General features: G+C 39.5%; 1 protein-coding gene across 2 annotated transcripts in view; it reads right to left on the bottom strand.

Moving 5' to 3' along the window:
• Positions 1-25,835, bottom strand: part of abcc3.L (ATP binding cassette subfamily C member 3 L homeolog) — a 57,601-nt gene that overhangs the window by 14,320 nt on the left and 17,446 nt on the right. For both annotated transcript variants that reach the window (XM_041575982.1, XM_018235402.2), the window contains exons 2-23: positions 16,953-17,129; positions 16,364-16,489; positions 15,965-16,102; positions 14,894-15,019; positions 14,366-14,427; positions 12,336-12,464; positions 11,452-11,670; positions 10,811-10,988; positions 10,391-10,552; positions 9,894-9,986; positions 8,946-9,149; positions 8,348-8,494; positions 7,208-7,295; positions 6,700-6,766; positions 6,212-6,338; positions 5,832-6,008; positions 5,281-5,448; positions 3,955-4,138; positions 3,076-3,181; positions 2,701-2,848; positions 2,338-2,545; positions 880-1,190 (exon numbers count right to left, since the gene is read on the bottom strand). In XM_041575982.1, the coding sequence (XP_041431916.1) occupies positions 880-1,190; positions 2,338-2,545; positions 2,701-2,848; positions 3,076-3,181; positions 3,955-4,138; positions 5,281-5,448; positions 5,832-6,008; positions 6,212-6,338; positions 6,700-6,766; positions 7,208-7,295; positions 8,348-8,494; positions 8,946-9,149; positions 9,894-9,986; positions 10,391-10,552; positions 10,811-10,988; positions 11,452-11,670; positions 12,336-12,464; positions 14,366-14,427; positions 14,894-15,019; positions 15,965-16,102; positions 16,364-16,489; positions 16,953-17,129 (3,345 nt within the window). The remainder of the gene's footprint in view (positions 1-879; positions 1,191-2,337; positions 2,546-2,700; positions 2,849-3,075; positions 3,182-3,954; positions 4,139-5,280; positions 5,449-5,831; positions 6,009-6,211; positions 6,339-6,699; positions 6,767-7,207; positions 7,296-8,347; positions 8,495-8,945; positions 9,150-9,893; positions 9,987-10,390; positions 10,553-10,810; positions 10,989-11,451; positions 11,671-12,335; positions 12,465-14,365; positions 14,428-14,893; positions 15,020-15,964; positions 16,103-16,363; positions 16,490-16,952; positions 17,130-25,835) is intronic.

Raw genomic sequence — 25,835 nt, 5'->3', positions numbered from 1 at the left:
TCATTCACCCCAAATCTCACCCTAACTGACCTTCAGACTGAGCCCCTTAGTTCATAACAAGGTTACAGATATAAAGAAACATCAGGGTTCAGCCTGGGTCCCCTTAGCTCATAACAAGGTTACAGATACATAGAAACATTGGGGTAACAGTCATCCTGCTATAGTTCCAGGGGTACCCAGGAGACAAATAAGCACTCACCCCAAATCTCACCCTAACTGACCTTCAGGCTGGGCCCCCTTAGCTCATAACAAGGTTACAGATATATAGAAACATTGGGGTAACAGTCACCCTGCTATAGTTCCAGGGGTACCCAGGGCACAAATAAGCACTCACCCCAAATCTTACCCTAACTGACCTTCAGGCTGGGCCCCTTAGCTCATAACAAGGTTACAGATATATAAAACATTGGGGTGAGCTCTGCCAGGGATATTGGACTATTGATGGCTGAACTTGGGGACTCTGGCTCATTCCAAATGTCTTTTGAAATATGCTGGTACTTGTATTTCAACACCACTGATAAACTTTTCACAGTTTTAACAGTTCTTTTGTTGTTTACAATTCTCTACCCATGGACACACAATACTCTGAGCACATTGGGTTCATTCCCATTGTCCTGCAAAAAACCTGACAGCTTTAGTCACTGCACTATAATAATGTAATATGAAACTGCAAGATTTTTCCCACATTTACAACACTACCCACACTTCCAAAGGGTAGATTAAAAGCCTGTTTTGTATAGTAGCTTAACTGACGTTGAGTGGGCAAATACAATTTTTTACAGAACAGTTTAACTTCACAATGTAAACCAAAGACCTTTTACCTTTAAGTCGCTCACCCTACATTAAAGGTGTAATGGAAAGGTAAGACCAATATGTTACCTGCACAAATATATACGCAAGGGCAAGAGGGATGATCACCACTGCAAAGAGGGGCGTGCTCGCTACAATTACAATCATTGTGGACAGTGAGGTGAAAAATGTTGCCAGGAACATTAAGATAGTTCCAGGTATCACTTCATCAATCACATAGATATCTTTGGAAAAACGATTGATAATGCGTCCAATGGGTGTTGTGTCATAGAAAGACTGGGGTGTGTGCATTTTGTTGTCCAGGAGAGCAGAATGGAGTTTTCGGGCAGCTCCTATTCCTGCGATGGCCAGAGTGAAGGATGATGTCATGACCAGAAGACCTGTCAATAAAATGTAAACATGAACATTCTATATGGCGTTTAACCATTATGCAAATGTACACTTGATAAAGGGCATCGACCCAAAACATGTTACGTAACAGATATCCAGAATAAATTCACTGCAGTCAAACGGCTAGATTAATTCTTCTTTATTGGGTTTTGCTGATCAGTTTGGGTGCAGCACAGAGCACTAACAAGGATGTATGGCATATGTTTTTTGAAGATTTTATTCACTTACCAAAACGTTTACTATTTTGAACCATTATGCAAACAAGTACTTTATATGAAGTCATCGACGTAACTAAAGTGCACCGGGCCCCCTGCAAAAAAATCTTTAGAGGGGCCCCGCCACTCTGATCCCCATCCTCCCGCCCACTTCCCGTCCCAGGTCAGCCTTGCCTGCTCCCTGCCCTTACTCTGCCTACTTCTGCCCGACTTGCGTCCCCCTTTCCTTGCCTCAGGTAAGAGAGTGGTTGGGGAGGAGTTTTCTTTTTAAATTAGCTATAGAGGAAGCAGACCCCACAGTCTGGGCCCCCCTGTTCCCCTGGGTTAGTTTCGACTGCAGGTCTGCTTCCACTATAATTATGCCACTGTATTAGGTGCCCCAAAAACCAGCCCATGAGTTGGTGTTCACTGAATGAGTTGAGTCTGGTCGAGAGCCTAAAGAGTTTCCATATTGCATGGGGTAACTATGTCTTTGAGCACAAGCGACCTTAGAAATTGTGAATGTTTTTTCCTATAACCATAGACAAGTATTCTCAAGACAAGCCCCAACACTGTCTATGGGGATAAAAAAATAGGGGTGATTGTACAAAGTCATACAAATAAAATAGCCCCACACAGAGGCTGTAGGAAGTGTGGGAATATGTAATAATGAACCACTAATCTATCTCATGGCAGGGCAAGTAGGCACAGAGGTGGCAGTAGAATTGAAAGTAGAGCTGTACTAGCAGTAACAGATGTTATACAGCAAGATGACAGTAGTAGCTTTATAACCCGTTGCTCCTCAGTGGACAGCTACGTTTTTACATGGCTCCAATCACAACTAAAGATAAAGCTACAAGTTTTGCACATGAACTGTAACATCTCTTATCATTGACCCCTAATAGATATTTCTCCTAAATGTTCACCCAGCTGTTACTCTTACCTTGCAGAAGGCCCAGAGCAGCGTAGACCCCCACACGCATTTGTGTATTCTGCTGAGTTTGATTTATTACTGGTTCATTGGTCCAGTCGCTAAGCCACACATTCGCGCCTATGGCCGCTGCATTTTGACAGCAGTACAGGAAACATATAAATATAGCAACTGCCAACCCAACCGCCTTGATATATTGCCAGAACACCGTCATTTTTACCTACAAAAAAAAGCATTTGTTATAATCTTTGCATAGTACAACTAAAAAAACTTTTATCGCTTAATCTCATAAAACTTGGTGTTCCCCTGTATTTAGCAATTTAACAGGCCTTTTTCCTTTTTCATTCATTTGTTGAGAATATTTCCCAAACCTACCCTTCCTGTCTCTGTAGTTTCTGTTTGAATGAGCTTCTCTGTTGGAGGGTGTTTGGCCACTAGGTTCTCCTGTGGCTTCTTTTCGGTAAACCTTCTTCTTGTTGACATTGCATGGGAAGGTTCTCCATCAGATAGTATGCTAATCTGCCTGAGAATAAAGGAGTAATCTTGTTGATTACATATAATCTATGCAGTAGAGTTGTTAGCAGTTGTTTGTGGACTGAGCAATGCCAGTCTGCAGCAGGAAAGGCCAGTAAGATACGATATCAATCTGCCCTTGACATTAATACTATCTTTTGGGCTTTTTTTAAACAATTCATTTGAACATGATTTAAATGGATTTTGGCCTTGCAGCACTAGGCATTTACTCCTCACCTAATGAACTTCTTGCGGGCTTCATTGACTATGGGCTCGTTATCTGCCAGATCGGTGTGATTGCTTAATGTTTCCTCAGCCAATAAAACTTCTTCTTCATCTGGAACTGAAAACAGAAAACGGAATGCAAAAACATGGCAAAATGTTACAAAACATACATTTTGACAGATGCTTGCGTTGTTGAGAAGCTGAACACATTTTTTTAGAGGAAATAGTTTAGAAAACAAAAAAAAAAAAATTAAGACCAATAGCAAAGTGTTCATAAAATCACTACATGAGCATAACTACAGAGGAAGCAGACGTCTGCAGGGGGCCCAGGAGGTATAGGGGCCCCATGAGTCCCTAATTCATATAAAATTTCAATAAATATTGGTAAAACAAGTCAACCTCTAGACATTTTCGGGGCTTGAACAACAATTTGCCGTGGGGCTCAGTAATATCTAGTTATGCCACTGATAACTTATCATATTATTATTTTTGATAAATAGTTTTGTGACAATTATATACGTATAGAAAAGTTATATTTGGGGTTTTTTTTTTTGCTTCTGCAGGGGTGTGTACTTCCTGGTACCCATGTGAATAGTCAATCATCTGGTTACTGGGAAGAACATTCCCCCAAGGAGACCAAAAAGGAAAATATAACCTTTTCAGAAGTATATCATTTTCCCAAAATGACTTCTTTTCTGTCTTGCCTTATTGCAGGGATTCTAAAGAGAGACTACTGATGACACCACAGTTTTATCAATCAGATCATTACAGAATTGCATCCCCAATGATGATGAACCTAAGTTGAAATGATATTACTGCATGGAAGTAAGTGGTCTGTTTTAGTGATTTTATTTCTTTAGATCTGCCCAAAGTATGACCGGAGAAACTAACTTGTTATATCGTCTTCTTCTACTTCGTCTTCAAAAGCATAATTGCGCAGAAATTCGGAAAAGGCTCCATTTTGCTTCAGAAGCTCTTGATAAGATCCCATTTCTGTCACCCTACCATCCACCATTACAACAATATGGTCAACTTGGGGCAGGAAACTAATGCCGTGAGTAACCAACAATCTTGTCTGCAATATAAAATACAAGCTGTTATCACTCTTAATACGACCCTCTAGTGTTGTCCTTCAGAAAAAGAAAAACATTTTTTTTGCGGTAATGGGATGCCGTTTATTGACTTTTGTTTTTTAAAGGGAGCTTCACCCATGAGGCGAGTTGAGGCTGTTGCCTCAGGTGGCAGTTACCCACTAGGTACCAGGGGCGGCAAAAATGCTGCTCCTGGTACTTTAAGAGCCGAATTTCCCATTTTCAAACTGGAAATTCGGCTCTTCTAGCTCAGAGAGCGCAGTTAGGTTCTCTGCGCTAGCGTACTGGTCCTCTCTGGGGGAGAGGGGGCAGCAGCAACTGCTGCTGCCTCAGGCGGCGGAGGGGCCAGGATTGCCCCAGGGTTTTTATGTAAGAATGAGCCCTGTACCTGGTGTTTCATTTGGGAATGTGGTATCTGTAGCCTATTTGTGCTGTATATGTGGGCACAGGTTCGGCATCCACGGGGGGACTTCCACTATCTGTAGGGGTTTTCAGGGAACTGCAGCAATAAGCTGCTTATGGTTTAGGGGCTGTTTGTATGAGAGCATGAGAGCGATGGCAGGTTCAGGGAAATATTTTTCATCTCTCTGAAGCATTGGCTGTAGCTCCCTAGATCCCAGTGATGGACTAGGTGGGTCCAGACCCACCAGAGGTGCCACATCAGGGGAACACACACACCTGCACGGGCGCCCGATTCCCCCCCCGCCAACTTCATGGCCCCCTCGACCAGCCACATCCTTCCTCCATCCACTTCCCCCCCCAGACCAGCATGCATCCACTTTTCTTCCATCAGTCAGGGCAGGTAGAGGTCAGGGAGTGCAGAGTTTCAGGCAGGGAAGGAGTGGATCTGGGCTGGCGGGACCCACCAAATTTTTACCTGGTGTCCTGCCAGCCCAGTATGACCCCGACTGTCACCACCCTTCCCTATTCTTGCCCACAGCTTGCAGCTTTTATAGCTTTCATTCTTGCTATCTCTCATTTATTTGGCTGTAGCCACAGGAGAACCCTGTCAGGAACTTTGGGAGACTTTACTGCTGTGTTTTAACTACGTTTTTATCACGTTAATATCCATAAAGTAAGTTCCAGTAAAAACCTGCACTTTAATACTGTATGTGACTGAACTCACTTTTCCACGTAGTAACCCATCAGGCCCTATGACATTGTCAAAGATGTGTTTTGCCACATGAGCGTCCACAGCAGAGAGAGGATCATCCAAGAGATACACATCGGTATTGCTAAACACAGCCCGGGCCAGACTCACTCGCTGCTTCTGGCCTCCTGAAAGATTAATGCCCTGAATAGGACAGAAACATTTTACTACACAGTTAAGTGGAATATATTTGTAACCTTCCCCCATTCCCAACTGCAAAACTTCTCTCAGGTATCTGTTTGCCTCTGGAACTCTCTGCCTCGAACTATCAGACTTTCCCCTTCCTTCCAAACTATCCCTAAAGACCCACCTGTTTAGTGAAGTGTATTCAATGCACCTTGACTGATAAAACACCGACTCATCATAAATCATCAATTGTTTATTTACCTTATGTTTCAAATGTACCTTAACCCTTTAGATTGCAAGTAGGGCCCTCTGATCCTATTGTTTACCCTTGTATGTTCAATTATCGTAAGACCCTGTTTGTTATAGATTAATGTAAAGCACTATATAATTAAATGATGTACCTTCTCTCCAATTTCAGTCTGGTCCCCACCAGGAAGGACTTCCAGATCTGTAACTAACGCACATGCTTCCAAAACCTTCTTGTAATTCTTTTCATTTGTAGGTCTGCCAAACAGAATATTGTCTTTCAGGGTGGAATTTTGTATCCAGGCTTGTTGAGGAACATACGCTACAGAACCCTAGAAAACAGGAAAGCAAATGTGCAAAAGAATATTATAGGATATCTTTAGATGGTCTTACAGATCACAGATGTACAAGTAAAATATACAATGTGTTTGTAATGAAGGCATTATAAGAGGTAAAGAAGGAGTGCTTATGCTTCATGTTTTTATATTTCAATGGTAAATAATGTTTTAAAAAGTTAAGTGAAAATGTAACATACCCGCACAGACACCTCTCCTTCTTCTTTTTCCATTTCACCAAGCAGGGCCGACACCAAAGAGGATTTTCCACAGCCAACCTGGCCTACAATTGCCACCAAGGAGCCAGTTGGGACCAACAAGTTGATACTGAGTATGAAACAAAATGGTTTCGATTGAGACAGAGTCTACACACTGTTAAGCACAAAACATGCCATAGGTCAAATGAGAATGATTGAGAAAGACGGTTGATTAATGGAAGTGTCTGGGTCACATCTACCTTGTCTGAGTGAAAGTCAAACCTGAGGCCTTTCTGATTCAAAGGAAATAAACTGAAAGGGGACAAAACCAAGACAATGGTCTTGTGGGCTTAAGGGATGTTGTGTCTTGAGAGAGAGAAAGGTGCATTACAAAGAGGTGCAAGATGGCAGCAGTAGAAGACGGAGACAGCAGGTCAAGATGGTGACACGAGGCAAGAAGGCAGGAGGAAAGCATCAGACCATATTCTTACTTTTGTAGTATTGCTCCATTATCCTTAGCCCAGCTGAATGACCCATTCTGTACTGTGATAGCATTACCTGATGTTTAGAAAATGGGGGAAAAACAGCAAATTTGGGGTTATCTTTCCTTTAAAAAATATACTATCTATCACTGAAATGTTTTTCATGCTATACTTGTGTTTAAATATCGATTCTTACAACCTTAGTTAATTAGTCCTTTTTGATTCTGTTGAGTATGGGGAATACCTATGCAGGTCTAGATGCGTGTTTGTGTTGCTTGCTTTTCTCTGCAGATCAGATTTTAAATTGTATTTTTTATTTTAGTTTCCCTTAATGTCTATGTGGACCTTGCACAACTGAGAATAATTTTCCCTGGCAATTTTATGCTCCACAAAATGTAAATGATATATAGTGATAAAATAGTAATATACAGTATATCCATGAACCCCTTTACAGTAAATTATAACAGTGTATAGCATTTAAATCAAACAAACTATTCATAGTTTTCTTTACACTTACCAGGTAATGTTTTGTCTTTAGTCACTGCATTTGGGTCTAGTTCATCATTTGCCAAGAAATTCTGAATCCTCTTAATGGAAACACTTGCCTGAAAACCAATGAAATTAGCTCTTAATATTGGCATGTAGCAAATTACTATAACCCTGTGCATTGCTTTGATTCTGAGATGCCATGGTACAAGCTTCTGAAGCTATAGCCCAGTAATTTTTTATACTAAGAGAGCTTTTTTTTTTTTTTAACAGAAGGTGATGAACGGGATCCTGCCAACCTAATAATTCCAATTTTTTTTTCCAATGTGCAAAATTAACTTACACAAAATAAATTATATAAATCTTGGAATTCCCAATCACAGCAAGCAGGCAGGAGCCACTGTTATAAAGTCAAGCTTTGCATCAACCCAAAAGCCCATGCCCATGCAATAGATACTTAAATATAGACAGTGAGGCAGAAGGGTAATGTGAGCATTGACTTTAGGAAGTGCAGAATGGAAAGAGAAAGTAGCTGCCTGCCCTGCCTCTATGCCTGAGGGTAGCTGATTGGCAGCTGAGACTTTTAATCGAGTTTATAAAGGTATGGATGTTTTAATTTAAAAAATAAATAAAAATTTGGGTTTCATGTTTAAACTGTAAAGAGCTTTTATTACAGGGTCAGAAACTATGGGTAGGCAGAAGAGGCAGCTGCCTAGGGGGCAATGATAGGGGGGTGCTGGGCAGCTACCTCTAAAATTGTCTTCTGCCTACCCCTAGTCCGTGTTCACACCCCTCAGTCTTACTCCCCTTCCTTCCCTCTGTCACCCACCCCTCTGTTGTTCTCCCCTCCCTCTAATCACTCTCTCCTCCCTCCTCTCCCCTCTGTCGATCACCCCTCCCTCCCCTCTGTCGCTCTCCCCTCCGTCGTTCTCCCCTCCGTCTCTCTTCCCTCCCTCCCGTCGCCACCAGCTGCACCCAAGGCACATGCCTTGCCTATGTAACCCTTGTTTCACCCCTGACTGCATTTGACTGATCAGAGCTAAGCTGCTGGTCAGTTGCTATGGGTTACTAATCAAAAGTAATATTTATGTAGTTTGTGAATTGCCCTATGGGGAAATCTTTCCTTAAGACTCTGGCCTGGAAGGATCAGGAGATGGTTTGCAGTTCTTACCTGTGCCAAATTGCTGATGACCTGAGGCAACATGTTCAGGGGGAATCTTAGAATATTAAATAGAGAGAGGGATACAAAGGCTTTCTCTGCATCAAGGATGTTTTTCTCATCGACTGTTACGTAAACTGCAAATGTAGTCAGGGCGACCTACAAAGGTTTGAGAAAAGATATGATAAAGGGCAGTAACAACAAAAATTAAAAAGCCTTTGCATGTAATGCTCACTTAGTCTGTAGTATTGACAAGATGTCACCGTAACTTGTGTTTGAAAAGAACTAGGTTGAGCCGGGTCATGAATATATATTTAAATGAATATGATTTTCATTGGACACAAAGGTGGCTGAACTTTGGAGATGTAATTCAATGCCCAATGGGTAATGACCCATTAATGCTAAAAAAAGATTTAATGAAAAGAAGAAAAGAATAGGGACAAAACAAAGTTCTACTATATGGCTAACTTTAAAAAAACAAGCTGTATATATGTGTGTGTGCTGTACTGTAATCTAGAAATATGCATGTACAAATAATAGCAAAACATCAAAGAATGAAACAATCCATTGCATGTGTCACCATTGCAGTTACAAATCCTTCAAGTCTCACCAAAAATGGTGCACTCGTCCATGCAAAGGTTGACAGTGCGTTGAGATAGGCTGCCTTCTTCAGGATGTTCAATTCTTTGCTTCTTATTTCCTGGACTTTCTGTGCAAACGATGGCTCCCAGGCGTACAGTTTTAAAACCTTAATTCCATTTAAGATTTCATTCATCAGTTTGATTCGGGAGTCTTTATACTGCATTTGCTCAACCTGGGTTCAGAAATGGAAGCAGAAAAGCCAGTTGAAAGTATAAGTGGTAACAGAGGTGCCTGTGTTGCTGGTTCCACCGCAGTTGATGCATAATTGTATTCATTTTTAATGGAAAAACGTTTTCTTGTAGAGACTGGTTACAGGTGGATTCTAACATGAACCCACTTCAAATTTGGCTGCACAAGGACAGTAAAAAAATTGGTTACACTAGGGACCTGTGAAATATACCTTTAAACACATTATGTATTGGACTAAAATGAATTTCCTGGATATGTTAATGTAACATAAACCCTCCAATATCTTGAAAACTAGAAATAATATGAATTTAAAGAGCATAACTATTTTGAAGAGCACTCTGAGCAATTCAACACTAATTCTTTTCTATTTCAAATGTTTGCAGTTAGAAAAGATGTAATCAAAGAGGTCTATGGAGATCTTGGAAATGCTGGGGTCCATAAAACCTCTTGGAGGGCCACATCTGGCCTAGGACCTCCAGTTGAACAACCCTGCCGTAGAGGATGTCGAGCTATGTATTTTTCTGCTTCTTCAACCTAATTACATTTCCCTGGTGCAACCTGGTATTACCCCAACTTCACACCAGTGAAGTTATTTTTAGTTTGAGACATAATGTACATAGGCAGGGACAAACAGCAACCCCCAAACAATCTCTTCATTTTTGTTTTCCATGACCTATTTAATGTTGCTGAAAAACTGTAAAATTCAACACTATTATTTTGCACTTACTTGGAACGCTCTAGTTTTCATCGCTATAAAGGCATTGACAGGAATCAACAAAACCATCACAGCAACGCCAGCTAGAACAGACGCTCCCAGGGCCTACAAGAAGATAGACTTTTATTTCATATAATTTCTTTCAATTTCACTCGTCATCATGTAAATTGGGAAAATGATTTAATCTTCCATTTCAGCTCCAATAAACTACTTTGTATATCCACAAATAAGTGAAAACAGCTAAAAAAAACAAAAACCTTGATTCTGAAAAGACTGAAATAACCAAATCTTATGTAAAAATAAACTGGATTGTGGCAATTTGGATTTTTTTATTTTGGCTTCATCACCTCATTATATGGGGTCCCAGCTTCCCTGCATGTTAGGAGTCTAAGAGTATAAGAGAAATCCAATATGGCCACCCCATGGTTCAGTGGAAAGCTGTGTTGTCAAGCTTTCAAATTAATTATATATAAATATATAGCTAGCAATTACCAATAACAGGATGTTACCTGCCAGAGGAAGTAAAGTGCTAGGCATATCTGTAACGGTGCGGACCACAGCATGTTGAGAAATGTTGTCAGATCCTGGAACCGCTGTGCATCGACCGACATCAGGTTCACCACTTCTCCAACAGTCGAAGAGCGTTTTGCGGAGTTTGTTATTACCAGTGACTAAGGAAGGGAAAAGATATTGAATGCTTCAGCCTCTAACTGAAAATGTTATTAGAACCTTTTTTGATGAATGCATATTTATTTTTTGCAATATTTATTTGGTTTTAATGGTTAGGGGCCTTTCCCAAGTAAAAATCTCCATGCTTACAGGGCAAGGAGTACAAACAAAGTCATATCTGTTACTAATTGAACTTTGGTTACTTTGGCCCCTGTGGATCTAGATGAGGAATTGTGGGCAGTTCTCAGCAAAAAACACACCTTTCTGTATATTATACCAGTGATGGCGCTTCTAAGCCTCATGCCTGTTACAAAGCAGTACTGGAAATGCTGATGGAGGATTAAGGTCTGGACCAAGGATGAGAGGAACATCAGGACAGCAATACAAAATCCCCACCATGAAGGAGAATCTTTGTCCTTCGTGAATGTTATCAGAATACTGAAAGATACAACAAATAAACAATACAATTAAAATCCCTTTCACTTCAACTTCCTGTCTCACTTCCTGGTTCTACTGGAGTCACTGTTTGCAGAGAAGTATGTAGTAAAACAAATTAGCAGTCCGCAGTATCATGAGCTGCTCCTTGTCCCAAAGCTTAGCAAAGGCTGCAGTTTATAAAATGGGAGGGTTTGTTTATACAGAGCTCATTTTCTCCCTTCTGATCATAATTAAAACAAGGAGGTGAGTGGGAACATTCTTCTGATGAACACTGGTGATCTTTAATGCAATTCAATAGCTTTGAGACAACAAATATCTAGGTGATAAGCTTGTCTAACCACTTAAGAACAGTCTTTGATCTTTTTGAACTTCTATATCTGTTAACATTTGATATATGTAAAACCACGAGTGTTGTTTTGTTGCATGTTCCAGCAAGCCATGTAGACCGTTATGTTAAAAGTACCTTAGTAGCTGAGGGTTAACAAAAGAGAGAAGGTCCTGGAAGAGCTTATATAAGGAGCCAATGAGAAAGAAGGGTCCGAAGGTTCTGAGCAATACTTTCAGGAATGAGGGTTTCTTTGGTTTCTTGTTGTCGACAATTAGAACATCAGATTCATGGGCTTTCTCATCTGTGTGATTGATAACTGTTTCTGGCTTCTTACTGTACTTGACTTGCATCTGCCTGGAATACAGATAGCACAGAGGGCATTAATACATCATTATGACACAAACCAGAATGTAAAATCATGGAGGCGGGAGGTGGTAAGATCTTCTTAAAAGGGCCAGTCCTTTCAAAACAGGAAATACTGCATTAATGTTCATCTTCCTGTTTGGTGTGGTTAACAAACAAGCCAATGTTTTGGTTGACCTGATTGTGTAGCCTTGGGACCAACGAATGGATCACCATATAGGCCAATACAGACATGTTGAGGTTGTACTTGCCTGATGGGATTTTCACTCTGGCTATCCTTGGCCAGATATCATTTTCATACCATTCAACAAATATATATATCTATATATATCTATATATATATATACATATATATATATATATATATATATATATATATACATATATATATATATATGTATATATATATGTATATATATATATATATATATATATATATATATATATATATATATATACACACACACATATATATATATAGATATATATATAGATATATATAGATATATATAGATATAGATATATAGATATTTAGACATATGGGTAGAAGCTGCCTCAGGTTTTGGTTGAACAGGTTCAGGCCAAGACCTGTTGCCTGCCATTGGCTTGAAATGCCTTTATACATGCATGAATACATGATATACACAATTACTTACGCCAAGTTGCTTTTCTCCTTCTCCCACTCTTTGATTAACTTTGTCACCACCATAACTGATGTATCGTCTTCATTCAGGGCCCAAAGATCTTTATCTTCTAGTGGCCTTTTATAACCTAAAATAGCCATCCTGAAGGAAAGAAAACAAAGTATTAAGACATAGGGGTATATTTAACAAAGACTGAAGTTAGAGATCGCCACGGTCCTCTAGTGTGAAATTCTGCCACTCTCCATTCATTTCTATGGGATTTTCAAAAGAGTATATATCAATGGGTGAAAGCGAAAGTTCATCCTTTGATAAATACGCCTTTCAAAATCCCATAGAAATGAATGGAGAGCAGTACTGGGCCAGGTCTGTCAGTTGCCCCAGGCAACCCGTTACCCAGCTGGCCAGGGTGCGCAACCGAGGACTCGAGTGCGTAACGGTGCACGCGCGTGGTCATGCACAAAGCACTTCGACTTCACAGAGCACACTCACTTTTCAATGTGGTAACACTTGCCAGACTAGGGGTAGGCTGGATATTATGTAAGTGCCTGGCGCCCCCAAGATTCGCGCCCTAGGCACGTGCCTCTTGTGCCTACCACTAGTTCCGGCCCTGATGGAGAGTGGTAGAATTTCACTCTAGTGGACTGTGGCGAACTTTAACTTCACCCTTTGATAAATATACCCCATAGTATTTATAAATATAATAAACTGCAGGTGCTGAAAGGCAGGCATTTAAGGACATTATATATATATATGTTTTTTCCCTCTCTAGTTTTCCCTGTGTCCTTGAGTGCAGCCATATTGATGACTAGGGGTGGAGCTAAAGAATTAACTCTCTTTATTCACAGGTGCAGCTCTTATATCCCATCCCATACCTCACCGCTGAGTCAAACATCATTTTAAGCCAGGAACTCTGCATTCATTCAGTGATATCTGAGCATGTTCATTTATTTTAAAAACTGTCAAAAAAATCCCCGCCACAAACTCCTGCTACTTTCTTATTCTTTCAATAGGCTTTAAAATAAATGAGGGATGACAGGTTGAATATAACCAGCAGGTGAGTGTAGTATTACATAACTGCCATTAAAACTAGATCGCAAAGCTTCACGCCAGAATGATCTGCGGCTGGGAAATCTCTCAGTGCTCTATTTTTAGGACAAGGGTGGTTTGTTGTTTTTAATTTTATTCCCTTTGATTCAGTCTGACCATCTCATTTTTCAGTTAATGCAAAACAGACTATTGTGTGGGATCCTACTTTAACTCTATCATTGGACTAGTGCTTCCCCTTGGAAGTTATTTCAGGAGAAGCCTCTGTCCGTTTGATGGAGATTTTCATTACTCAATAAATGTTTTACATCTATAGCAGTTTCATAGGCAGTCCTAACAGAGATGACTTCCCTAGGCCCTACAAATAATGGGCCCCTACAGACCAGAAATTTTAGTTAGGAACAGTGCCTCTATCAGAAATCACAGTGACCATACTACAAACAGTTCATGTAAAGCAACACACCTTTTACCAGCCAAACACACCTCCAACCCACCCAAACTCCCTTTTGAGTTTCATTATCAACACAAACTGGCAAAATTGCATCAGTAAGGTGAAATTGCAGCAAAAGTGCAAGCGGGTTACAGGATAATATGTTGACCATGGAGCAAGATGGCAACAGTAGGGCAACATGGTAACAGTAAGGCAAGATGATGACCGTAAGGCATGATAGGAAGAGTAGGGCAAGATGGAGACAATAGGAAAGGATGAAGACAAGACAAGTTGGAGACAGTAGGAGACAGTCGAAGAAGACCAAAATGGCCACAGTAATCCTTAATAAAGGGGTTACCCAACTAATGGCTCCCAGTTCCTAAAATGCAGATCCCAACCCCTACTGAATCACAGTGAACCCAATCCTATCTATTTGAACTAAAGGCAAGGATGAGTGACATCATGTTTTCTGAATGCCAAATTGTCCTAGTGAATATTTGAGCCAGTAGCTGACAAAGGTTAAAATAATAAAGATGAAAATTCCATCTCACTGATGCTGCTTACTTACTTTGTAAACCACCAAAATGTTAATCTTGAAAGGAAACCGGCATCGGATTCTGGGCACGGATTCTGCAAGGGGAGGGAAATATAAAACAATTTCCTGATGTAATATCATATTGTTGCTTTGTTATGCCTATGGGACAAATGTCTAAGAAGTGGGCTGAATCTGTGTATGTCAAAGAGATAGGGAGAAGCTCTTACTTTTGCATTACATTCCTAGTTACATCAGTAAAAAGGGTATCTCCAGGCAACAGTGCTTTCAGGTTAAAGGCAATTGACCAGCCATATATCATGCCAGTGGAGAAACTAGACTATTAGGATCATGAGCTGCAGAATAGTCTAAACATACTCTCTCATACTTTGTTCATTAAAAACATTTTTCTTTGTCCTTAGCCTTAAATGACCAACATACCTCCTCCAGAGGAAACTTCGGGTGACATCACAAAGTCAGAAGTCGCCTAAAGTTGCCTCTGGAGGAGGTATGCTGGCTACCAAGAAATTAACTTCTAGTTTTAAAATACGGGTTGATACTTACTATTTCACTTCTGACGGGGGAGAAAAATGGTCTGGCTTCTTTGAAGCAGGACAGTATGAGCTCTATTACCAGCAGAGAAAAGTAAAGGAAAAATGTTGTGAAGCGGAATTTATCCGTAATTTGGCCCTAGGGAAAAAAAGAAAGTTTGTAACAATTCATTAATTCTATAGCGTTTGCTGTTGAACTCTGTTGCCCCGTTTCACTGAATACTGCCCTGGCCTGGGGTATATTCTGCCAACGCTGCACAAACATCAGGTCTCCAGTACCTGGTGATGATCCCAGACCATGGACATATACACTATATGGGTTGAAATTACAGCACTTGGTGAAGTGCCTACAGGGAGTTTTGTTTATTTTGCTGTTCGGGCCCCCCTCAAAGTCAAAAATGTTGTAAGTACCTCCCTGATCACTTATATAAAAACATATAATACATAAAACTAAAAATTTTATACAATAAAAATCAGACTGTGTTAAATATTCCACTCCGGTGCTGGTTCAGTCAAAATTTTCTTTGGTGTAATAACCCAGACATAGCAACCAATCAACAGCTTTCTTTTATTGGCTATAGAGCATAGAATAATGAAACAAAGTATTGCATTGGTTCCTTATGTTCTTACTAGTGAAGGGTGAAATTATTCGCCAGGCGCGAATTTGCGGCGTCTAAAAAAATTTGGATGCCGGCGTAAATATTTGTGTTTCGCAAATTTTTCAACCGATTCGCGAATTTCGCAAAAAAATTCATGGCAAAGCGAAAAGAGATAAATTCGCCCATCACTGGTTCTTACATAACCAACAATGACCCAGATTCAATTCGGTGAGAAAAAGTTATCTCATTGTTTATCATGTGAAAACTCATGGACGAAATTCAATTTGAAGAGAAAAAACTTTTCTCCTAATTCAGATCCAGTTTTTTCTATCAATAGAGTTTTCCCGTGATAACCATGACATACGTTTTTCTGACTTGAATTGCATCTCAAATTGAATCTCGCCCATGACTTTTCATGTGATAAACCTTTTTCTCACTGAATCGACTCTGGCCCAATATCTCTAATGTCCAAAATCGCACCTTACCTGCCTTGCTGAGGCCATAACCTTGGAGCGGAAGGGGATGATGGCACACACTGTTGCCAGGAACCAAAACATTATTAGCACCCCGGAAGACTGGACTCCCCTAAGTCTTTCAAACTGTGCTAATACCGTAGCTGTGATCTGGGAGAGAAAAAACATTGATAGTCATAAAACAATAATAATGGTGCAAAAATAGAGTAACAATGAAAGGAAGTGCTCATCTAATTCCTTATTTACGCATAAAATAGAAATGGACTGAATTGGTCAAATTGCAAAATATTCAAACCAAAATCTTAGCCATTTTTGGCCAACATTTTTTGAGGACAAATTATTATTTGGACCAAATCTAGAAATGATTAATTGGTGCCGTCTAGAAGATGAATGCACTTAGGCGGTACAAACCATTGTGATTCCGAGTATCAGTGGCGTTACGAAGTAGACAGGGGGCGGGCTCTGGTTCTGGACAAGTCCATGGAAGGAGTAGAAGAGGTCGGCCCAGCATACACACCATAGCAGCACTCCGAACACCTCGAAAACAGAAAGGGAACAGTTAGGGGTTTTTTTTTCAAGTGGAAAGCTAATAATTGCCACCTCAAGTGAAGCTTCCTCTCCATTTGACCATAGTAAAGTCATTTGAAGCCAAGTATTCTAATACAGTTCAAAACTAGTGCCGAGCAAATCTGCCCCATTATGCTTTGCCGAAAATTTTTAGAAACTGCGAAAATATTTGCAAAACTGCTAAAAAACGCATTGTCAAAGGGGGGCAAAATTTTTTTTTACGTGCAACAGTTTTTTATGCATGCGACAATATGTCTCGCTCCAAATGCATTAAAGTCAATGGGAGTTTTTTCTTGTGGCAACTTTTTTTGTCTCTGCGACTTTTTTGTCTCTGCAAATTTTTCCATGGTGAATTTCACCGTGAATCCATGGCTGCCTAAAAATTCGCTCATCACTATTCATAAAAACATATAATAGATGCTAAACTTCTTACTGTCTTGGCCTTGCTCAGCATAGAGAGCACAATATAGCCTCTTCTGTTGTACTTCAGATATAAGAGATAAAATGGCAGCGCCACCCACAGGTACACACAGGGAATCCATGCCAGCACCGTATTTTGAAAACATGGAGTTAAATCTGGATTATCAGTGTATAACGTAAGGTTGGAATCCTGTAAGAGAGAGAAAAATATAATTTAGAATTTTATATACAGGTCCAATTGGTAACAACTTTTATTGTTAGGATGGGACCTATATGATGTAGGTCCTATTGATAACTATAAAATACATTCATCACACACACAAGCTAATTGTTACACATGTTACTTAATATCAACATTTAAACATGAAATAAGAAGACTGTAATAGTCTTAATACACTTTACTGTAGGTATAGGTTACAATTGGCGATGGTATTATTCCTTTCCCATAGTAACAGAACAGTTTGTACTCTTCATATCACTTCGGGCACTGGCAGATGCTCAAGGCTAGAGAGAGAGTGCCAGAGAAGCGGTGTAGTCTGGGGAAAGGGACTGGAGCCGAGACGGTGTGAGGTTGATACAGGTTTGGAGAGAGAGAACAAGTCTGAGCAGAAACCAGAGAGTGAGTTCTAGCACCAAACAAATTATGTCTGAGTTTTAAATAGGGCAATCGGGAGTATTGACTTGGGCACTGAGAAGGGACTATGGTGGACGATAAAGAGAAGGAAGCAGGAAAAAAAAAAGCTCCCTGTATTACATAGTAGGGTTAACATTCCCTTTATTTTTCTCATTTGTCCCTGCTATTGTTTTAGGGGCACATTTACTAAGGGTCGAAGTAGCCAATTCGATGGTCGAAGTAGCCAAAAAAAACCTTCGAAATTCGAAGTTTTTTTCATTCTAATCCTTCACTCGAGCTAAGTAAATGTGTCCCTTAATGCATGCTCCACCCAGTGACAGCAGCAGTAATAAACATTCAAGAAAATCTAAAGCCTCAAAATATATTAATTAAAAATTGCTCTTCTGAGCACTTTTGCAATTTACATAGATTTTTTTTTTGTCTTGTTTTCAAGAAATTATCAGTTACATTGCTAATATAATGAATTGTTAACATGAGCGCCACCTGCTGTTCATTGCGGCTGAAGCCGCGGATAGCAAAGTGTTCAGAAGTGCATATTTTTGTGATGTTGCAAAATATATTTTTACTGTCCTTTCGCATCAAAAGGTCTTTTTTAGAGAGTAGAACTCAAGGATGACAGTTCCAAACATGAACACTTGATGGCGATGGAATCAAGTAAACTAATACTATTATTGAACATAGATGCAGTTGGAAAACAAAAGGAAAAACCGAATAATGGGGTATATAAACCACAGGTTCCACTCCACAGGATCTATTAACTAAATGTCAGCCAATCTAGAGGAAGAACCTTGCCGCAGGTGTAGGTTTGGAGGTAGTTAGGTCCTATGGATTTGGAACAGCATGACAACAGCTAGGGTTTGTACAGTTGCTCTACAAGAGAAGGCCAGGAGCAGCTTGGATATCACCTCGGGTATAGAGTTGCTAAAGGACACAACGATAATATAGTAAGAAATGGATTTCGTATAATTTTCTGTGTGTAAGGTGGGAGACAAGCCGACCGATATTGTCAGAAAACTTGGATATCGACTGGCCAGAAAATTTTGATTAGACACCTTTAAAGGCACCCGAACATTGGCCATTGTTAGTGCTGATTCGTCAAATACAGGTAGAATTCTACTGTTTCTACCTGTATATCTGACAATTCAGCTCTACACGTGTGTATTGAAACAAAGGATCTTTCCTGCAACCAAGAACGATCGTAATTATTACATCTGTGGCCACCTTAAGCATCATTTCTACCAGCCAGGGGGCAGCCGTAGACTATAACCGTTTATATTTTGGAAGGGACAGCCCCATAAATAAGATGTGTTTTGCCATGAACAACAGGGCTGGAGTAAGGTGTAGCTGGGGGTTTCCAGAACAGAACAGGGATGTGAACTAGCATAAGAGGATACAACAGTGTCTAGTGAAGAGCATTTTAATTCCTCCTATTTAGTAAGCCAATCAGATTTGCCCTTGCACAGTTACCATCTATAAGGAGAGAGGACAGCTCATTGGTTACTTGATCTGTTAGTTCCCCTTGCCCCAAGATTAGATTGTAAGCTCTACGGCACAGGGAGTGAAAGTGCTGTGTGAATTAAACATTAACCATAACAGCCTTTACATCATACCAACAGTGAGAGAGGATTTGAAATTAGAATTCTGCAAACAATACATATATAATATGCACCTTCTTACTGAGTTTGGCCACTAAAGTCTATGAATGAGTTATGCATAAGGTGCGGTATGGCAGCTCCTAGTCATTTCCCTGGGCAATATAAGCAAGGCCAATGTGTAATACAGACAATTATGCTTAAATGAAATTAGTGAAAGCATATTGTCCCTCTCAAAACTCCCAGATCTTTAAATGAAACAAAATATTCCCAGACTGCATTCTTGCTAGTGCAAATCCGTGTCATGTAACAAGGATACGCTTGATGGTTAATGGGCCGAGCCGTTATTCTGGGTGAAACATACGCTCCAGTCATTAATGCAGAGAGTAAGTGGATTTCCGTAGAGTGTGTCAATGCTTCTATTGTTGCTTTAATATAAAGCAGAGCCGGACTGTCATGCAGCCCAGGAGCCCCACCATGTGTAATTGTAATACTAGAGCCTGTTAATGAAACATCACCAATTGATGCCAAGATGCCTTGGCCCATGTCTGCTAAGTAGTGTTTGTCTGAATTGTCCATTCTATTTGCTCTTTATATGAATTAAAGGCAGCTGCATGTTGGGAGCGATTTCGTCTCTGCCTGGGCTACAGATTGAAGCTAACTGTATTTTTCATACTAGACTGTAAGATTAACTTCTCCTTTAAACACTTAATTATATGATTGAGGATTATCTAAAAGCACTGAACTCACTTTGCATTGGCGCTACACAGGTGTTTCCAATCCCCTATATAACGTCTCAGCAGGAAACCTCATACATATTGCATGCGCTACATCATTATGTATATACATTGTATCCTCTCCAGTGGCTGTGGAGCTCTCTATGAGTAAGTGACTGGAGTCCGACACCCTATCCCATTGCCTGTATTTATTTCACACTGGAACAGGGCAATAAATCATTTTGTGGAAGAGTAAATGGAAACAGATGGAAGCAAAGGTACACCCAACATTGTTAGGGCCCCATCAGTGGCGTAACTAGTTGTTACTGGGCCCCATAGCAAATTCAATTTAGGGCCCCAAAATATTTATAAATTGGCCTATTTTACCAAAATATATTAAAATTGCTAATTAATTGGGGTCTCACTGGGCCCCCTACACCCTTGGGCCCCCTGCAACCGCAGGGTCTGCTTCCTCTATAGTTACGCCCCTGGGCCCCATACACACAGACACCCTGAACCCTGGGCGAGGCAGATGGGAAATGATATATTGTTTAACACCATTTTATTTAAAGATATAATTTCCATCCTGATACATGACTAATCATCATAGGATAAATAACTGGGGGCTAAAGTTGGCACATTCCATCCCAAAACATACAGGATAACCAGGACAGAAAAGAGCATGGGTGGTAATAAAGGGGACAGGGCTGTGCAGGAAAGAACGGATTGGACATAGGTTTAGTAGGTCGGGCAGCATTATAGAGCAGCTGGGAGAGGCAATTGGGGCAGAAGAGAGGTGGACCAAGGGCAGGTCTGGACTGGGATTCAAAATAGGACCTGGCATTTAAATAAAAAAGGCCCAAACAGCCCCCTCAATAGTCACTTTCTATGGCATCTTACAGCAGCCCATCTGGCATTTGCCAGAATCCACAGATTGCCAGTCCGGGCCTGGCCAAGGGCGGAACAAGCAGTGGTTACAAATTTACCAGATAAAAGTAAGCAATACACATTTATACAGCTAGCCTCACATTTGGCTTTTGCGGTCACTGATCTTAGTCCCAAAATAACATTTAAAGCTATTAACCCCCAACCAAAAAAAAACAGCAACTAACTGCAACAATTCTGCAATTAAGTAGACAAGTAAGTGATTATACATCATATTGTAATTATTCACAGAAACTACAGAAAGGGGAAGTAAGTGAAGAAAAGCAGAACTGTCTATCACAGCTAGATCTCTATCCAGCTATCAGATTATAGAATATCTTCCTCTATATATAGAATGTCTTTGACGTAGTTGGCCAGCTTAAATATATTGCAATATATGGACAAACAATCCCTGTTTTGATTCAAGGGTAAGGCATTTTAGTAGCTTAAGGCACACAATGTTTCAATATCCTTAATATATTGATAATGGGTTGAGTGCAGAGGACTCTTGTATTTGTGTGTGTATATATATATAAATATAAAACAAGGAAAAGTTGTGCTCACCACTAATTTTTAAAAACCATTAGGAGGGGGTGCAATGAGGCTGTGACCACAAAATACATATAGTCAAATACAAGAGTCCTCTGCACTCAACCCATTATCAATATATTTAAGACAGAGACATTTTGTGCATACTGCTACTAAGTTTTACCTGCAACTTACTTGCTGCTTTCAAAGTTGAAAAGCAGCTACTATGTTGCAGGTAAAACTTAGTTCCTTTGTAAAATGTATAATGAAGCAATAGAATTCTTAATGAATCAGATGAAAATGGAGTGTAGAACTGGCCAGATATGGGATGACTTTGACGTAGTTGGCCAGCTTAAATATATTGCAATATATGGACAAACAATCCCTGTTTTGTTTAAAGGGTAAGGCATTTTTCAGTAGCAGTATGCACAAAATGTCTCTGTCTTAAATATATTGATAATGGGTTGAGTGCATATATATATAGAATGCTGAATAGTAGTCGCACTTGTAGGTCTTATATTATAGAAAATGTGGTTTATTTAATGGCACAAATTAATAAATATATATATATATATATATATATATATATATATATATATATATATATATATATAGTGAATAAAGTACCCCCTCTTGTAAAATATAAGGATATTATAAGTTACTGAGGAGTTTCATGACCATATAAAATGGGCAAGTGTTTTTATACAGGTCATGGAACTCCGAGGTATCTTCTAATATCCTCATATTTTGCGACTGGGGGTACTTTATTTATTATAATACACAAGTTTCAGTGAGTCGTGACAGAAATGACATCAGAACTCACTGTTTATAACTGATGACATCAGAACTCACCATTTATAAGGATATAATTTACAAGATATTCATCGCTTTTTTTTATCATATATATATATATATATATATATATATATATATATATATATATATATATATATATATACCTTTAGAACTATAACTCCAGCATGCTGTAATACTGTATCCATCTCTTCCTCAGATAAACTGCAACTCCCAGCATCCCACACTGGCAGCTGTAGATTACTGGTGGTATAAAATTCAGCAACATCGAGCTCATAAAGCGAACAGTACAGAGGATAACAGATGTTCCGTGTGCTTGGGGAAATTATTTAACATGACCCTAGGAGTTCCTGCTATTGTTTGCTGCAGCCTTGACTCAGGACAAGAGGAAGTGCGACTGAAAATGTATTCCCCCACCCACGTAAGTGTCCAAAGATCTAATATCTGGCGACCAGATGGACCTTCCTATACTGTTATTAGTACATTTATTTATAAATATCCAATACATTCTGCAGGGCTGCTCTAATACATACAGATGTATTGGTGCATAGCAATCCAATGCAGCAGGTAACTATGGTTTACAATCTGTAGGGCTGTATATGGAGCGGAACACTCTGGCCTTATGGCATGGATTCTAGATATTCCAAGTCAGCGATGGACATGGGGATAGCAGGCTCAGTTACCTTTTATCTGAATGGCTCATTAACATTTACTGCACTGCTGAACAGAGAGGCCTGAGAGTAAGATAAGGAGGCTTCCCTGAGGCAAATGAAATAGATAAAATTGAGCCACATACGTACATGAAACAGGGCAGAAAATAACAGAACAGCATTGAAGCTCATAATATAATGATAAAGGGGAGTAAATGTATGATGATAGCGTGTATAATGGTTCCACCTTATCTGTCATCTGTGGAAATGAGAGGAGTATTTGCATTGCTGAAAACATTGAATTACACTGATGATCATGTGCTCCCAGCTGCCTCTCTGGATAAACACTCTGCCATCTATCTTTCCTGTCTTTGTCCCCTGATTGGGGGGGGGGGGGCTCACATAGCTGAGAATATTCTACTACTTTTATTTTCCTTTCTTGTTTATAATAATGCTTGGTTTATATTAGCATAAATAGCCCCTGGGTGTGACCTGCGCCTGGATTATAAGCAGTGGTGTTAATTAGACGTTAAAGGGCCAGCAAAAGCATTATTCTTATTGTGGCTCCTGTGTAGGGCCACAGGTTTAAAAATGTGCCTACCCTGCAGTTGTAATGATGCCATCATGTTGTTTTCATTGGCTGTTGTACTTTATTGGCAACAAGTACTTAGCCTGGCACGGACAGAGACGGGTACAGAAGATTTATATGTTACTGTGAAGCTGACATCACAATAAGCCTCTACATTTCCACTCTACAAAGACAGACACAACTGGCAGGGCAACCGCAACTGCTGCAGCCAGCTGTCATGTGATAAGTGACAGTTTGATATGCAGATTTCAGGATAATTCAGACACACAGTCGCAATGAATAAATCTTTTTATAAATGTAAAACTGTCCTTTCCCATAAGCAAACAAGTGTAACGGGTGTAAGGTTTCATATTCAGCCTCCCCTGCAGTATTGCACCTTCCTGATCCACGCTGACCGTTATATGTCAGGTGAAGGCGACTTATCCTTAGCTGAACTCTATTTAATTACAGATCATGTGTCCTTCTTTTCTTAAAGTGACAACGTACTCTTTGGATTATTTTCTTTTTTTTGTAACTTATAGTTTATTGGATTTTGACAGTTTTTCATCACAAATCATAACTGTTTACACTCACAAAGACTTATGATAACAAAGCATCAAGTTACACCATAATAGACAAGCTGAGGGTACATAAAGAAAACAGTAATATCATACATCAATACAGCAGGTAAATTGACACAAGATATCCTCTTATTACGGTCACTTTATATTCAATTCAATCGTGTACATAGACACATGTTACATAACCATCTAATCTCCATAAACCTCATACCTCTCATTCTTTGGATTATTTTCTGATTATTCCCTTTTTTGTGGCCTGGCTGGTTAATATGGAGCTTGACACCCATTTTATTAATAGAAAGTTAAAAAGATGACCTTGCCAAAGCTGTCAAGGTACACACATAAGTATACTATGAGGGTATCGCTTATTGTGTGCCCAGAACATTCCTTCTCTGTATATTTATTTTGATAAATAAATAAATAAATAAATAAATAAATAAATATACAGAGAAGGAATGTTCTGGGCACACAATAAGCCATACCCTCATAGTATACTTAAGTGTACCTTGACAGCTTTGGCAAGGTCATCTTTTTAACTTTCTATTAATAAATAATAGAAATGCATTATGTGCATGGTTTTATATTGTTTCCCTTGCATAGGGCTTCTATTATATTCTCATATATACTCTTAAAACACAGCAGCTTGGAGAAGAAACAGAGTGAGAGCAGGGATATATTGTAAGCATTTGCTTAACTCCTTGTTATTACTTTTTAATCAATGTTGCAAAAGCCAGTCTCCTCACTCAAGACAGGTCTGTCAGTTGGCTTGTGTTACATTGTGCAGGGAATAGAAAGTGACAAACACTGCTTCCAATAGCAATATAAATACATATAACTTAAAAATCATAGAAAAATTGTAATGAACGTATACTGCAAAGTTGCTTAGAGTTATGTTTTCTTTTATTAGGCAAAAACATATTTTTTGGATTGACTTGTCCTTTAATTATGTTTTAGGGGTATAGCTTCGGTTTGGTTATGCTCTTGTATTAGGTCAAATCTGAATCCTGCTGAAAAAGGCTTGTATTCGGTTGAATACAGGATCCAGTGCATCCCTAGACATAAGGGAAAAAATCAAATATATCAAGGGAATTAACAAAGTTCAGAAGGGCCATTGGAGAGAGCCACTGAAATACATGGAATAGTTACTGCTAATGTGGTGGAGCCTGCCCCCTACAAAAAAGTATAGCTGGAGCCTTAACCACCAGCTGGAGAAAGAAGCTGGGTCCTGAATGGGCCCCCTGTCCCCCAGACTCATAGGGTCTGCTATACTGTACCTGTTATTATACAACTGGATTAATTAAAGAGCCTAAACATATATGGGATAGACACAGAACAATGTTATGGAAAGAAATGTAAAATATATTAAAAATGAACAATAAGATAAATGTCTGGTATTTAAGGGGTTAAGAATAGACTTCCTCTGGGAAGCTGAGACTGGTGGCAGTTAAGCAATGGAGCATAACCAGAATGTTTTGGAGAGATAATAGCATAGGATATACATGGAGAAGGGGGGCGGAGGAATGCAAGGCATACCTCCCAACATCTTGGAAATAAAAAGAGGCACAAAAAAGTTGGCAAGCGCAGTGTAGCGAATTTTTTTTGAACTCGACAATTTTTGTTGCCACACCCCCTAATTACCATGTTCACTTTACAAAATTTGGCAGGTTATGAAAGTTTGAACATATTTCTGTGGTTTTTTTCAGTTATTACAGTTTTGCTAATGAAGGTGAATTGCCCTTTAAGCTGTGAGTCTAACTTCTCACAAGGGACCAGTTATCTTATATTGTTACAATTTCTTATTTGCTTATCTTGAAATTGTTACAAAAGTATCTTATCTGAAGCTGTGGCTGTTCTGGGCTCTCTGCTAAAAGCCAATTAAGTTAGAAACTT

The sequence above is a fragment of the Xenopus laevis genome, chromosome 9_10L, assembly GCF_017654675.1.
Source record: "Xenopus laevis strain J_2021 chromosome 9_10L, Xenopus_laevis_v10.1, whole genome shotgun sequence".
NCBI lineage: Eukaryota > Metazoa > Chordata > Amphibia > Anura > Pipidae > Xenopus > Xenopus laevis.
The sequence above is the reverse complement of the archived record's forward strand: the minus strand, read 5'-3'. Positions and strand labels throughout refer to the sequence as shown.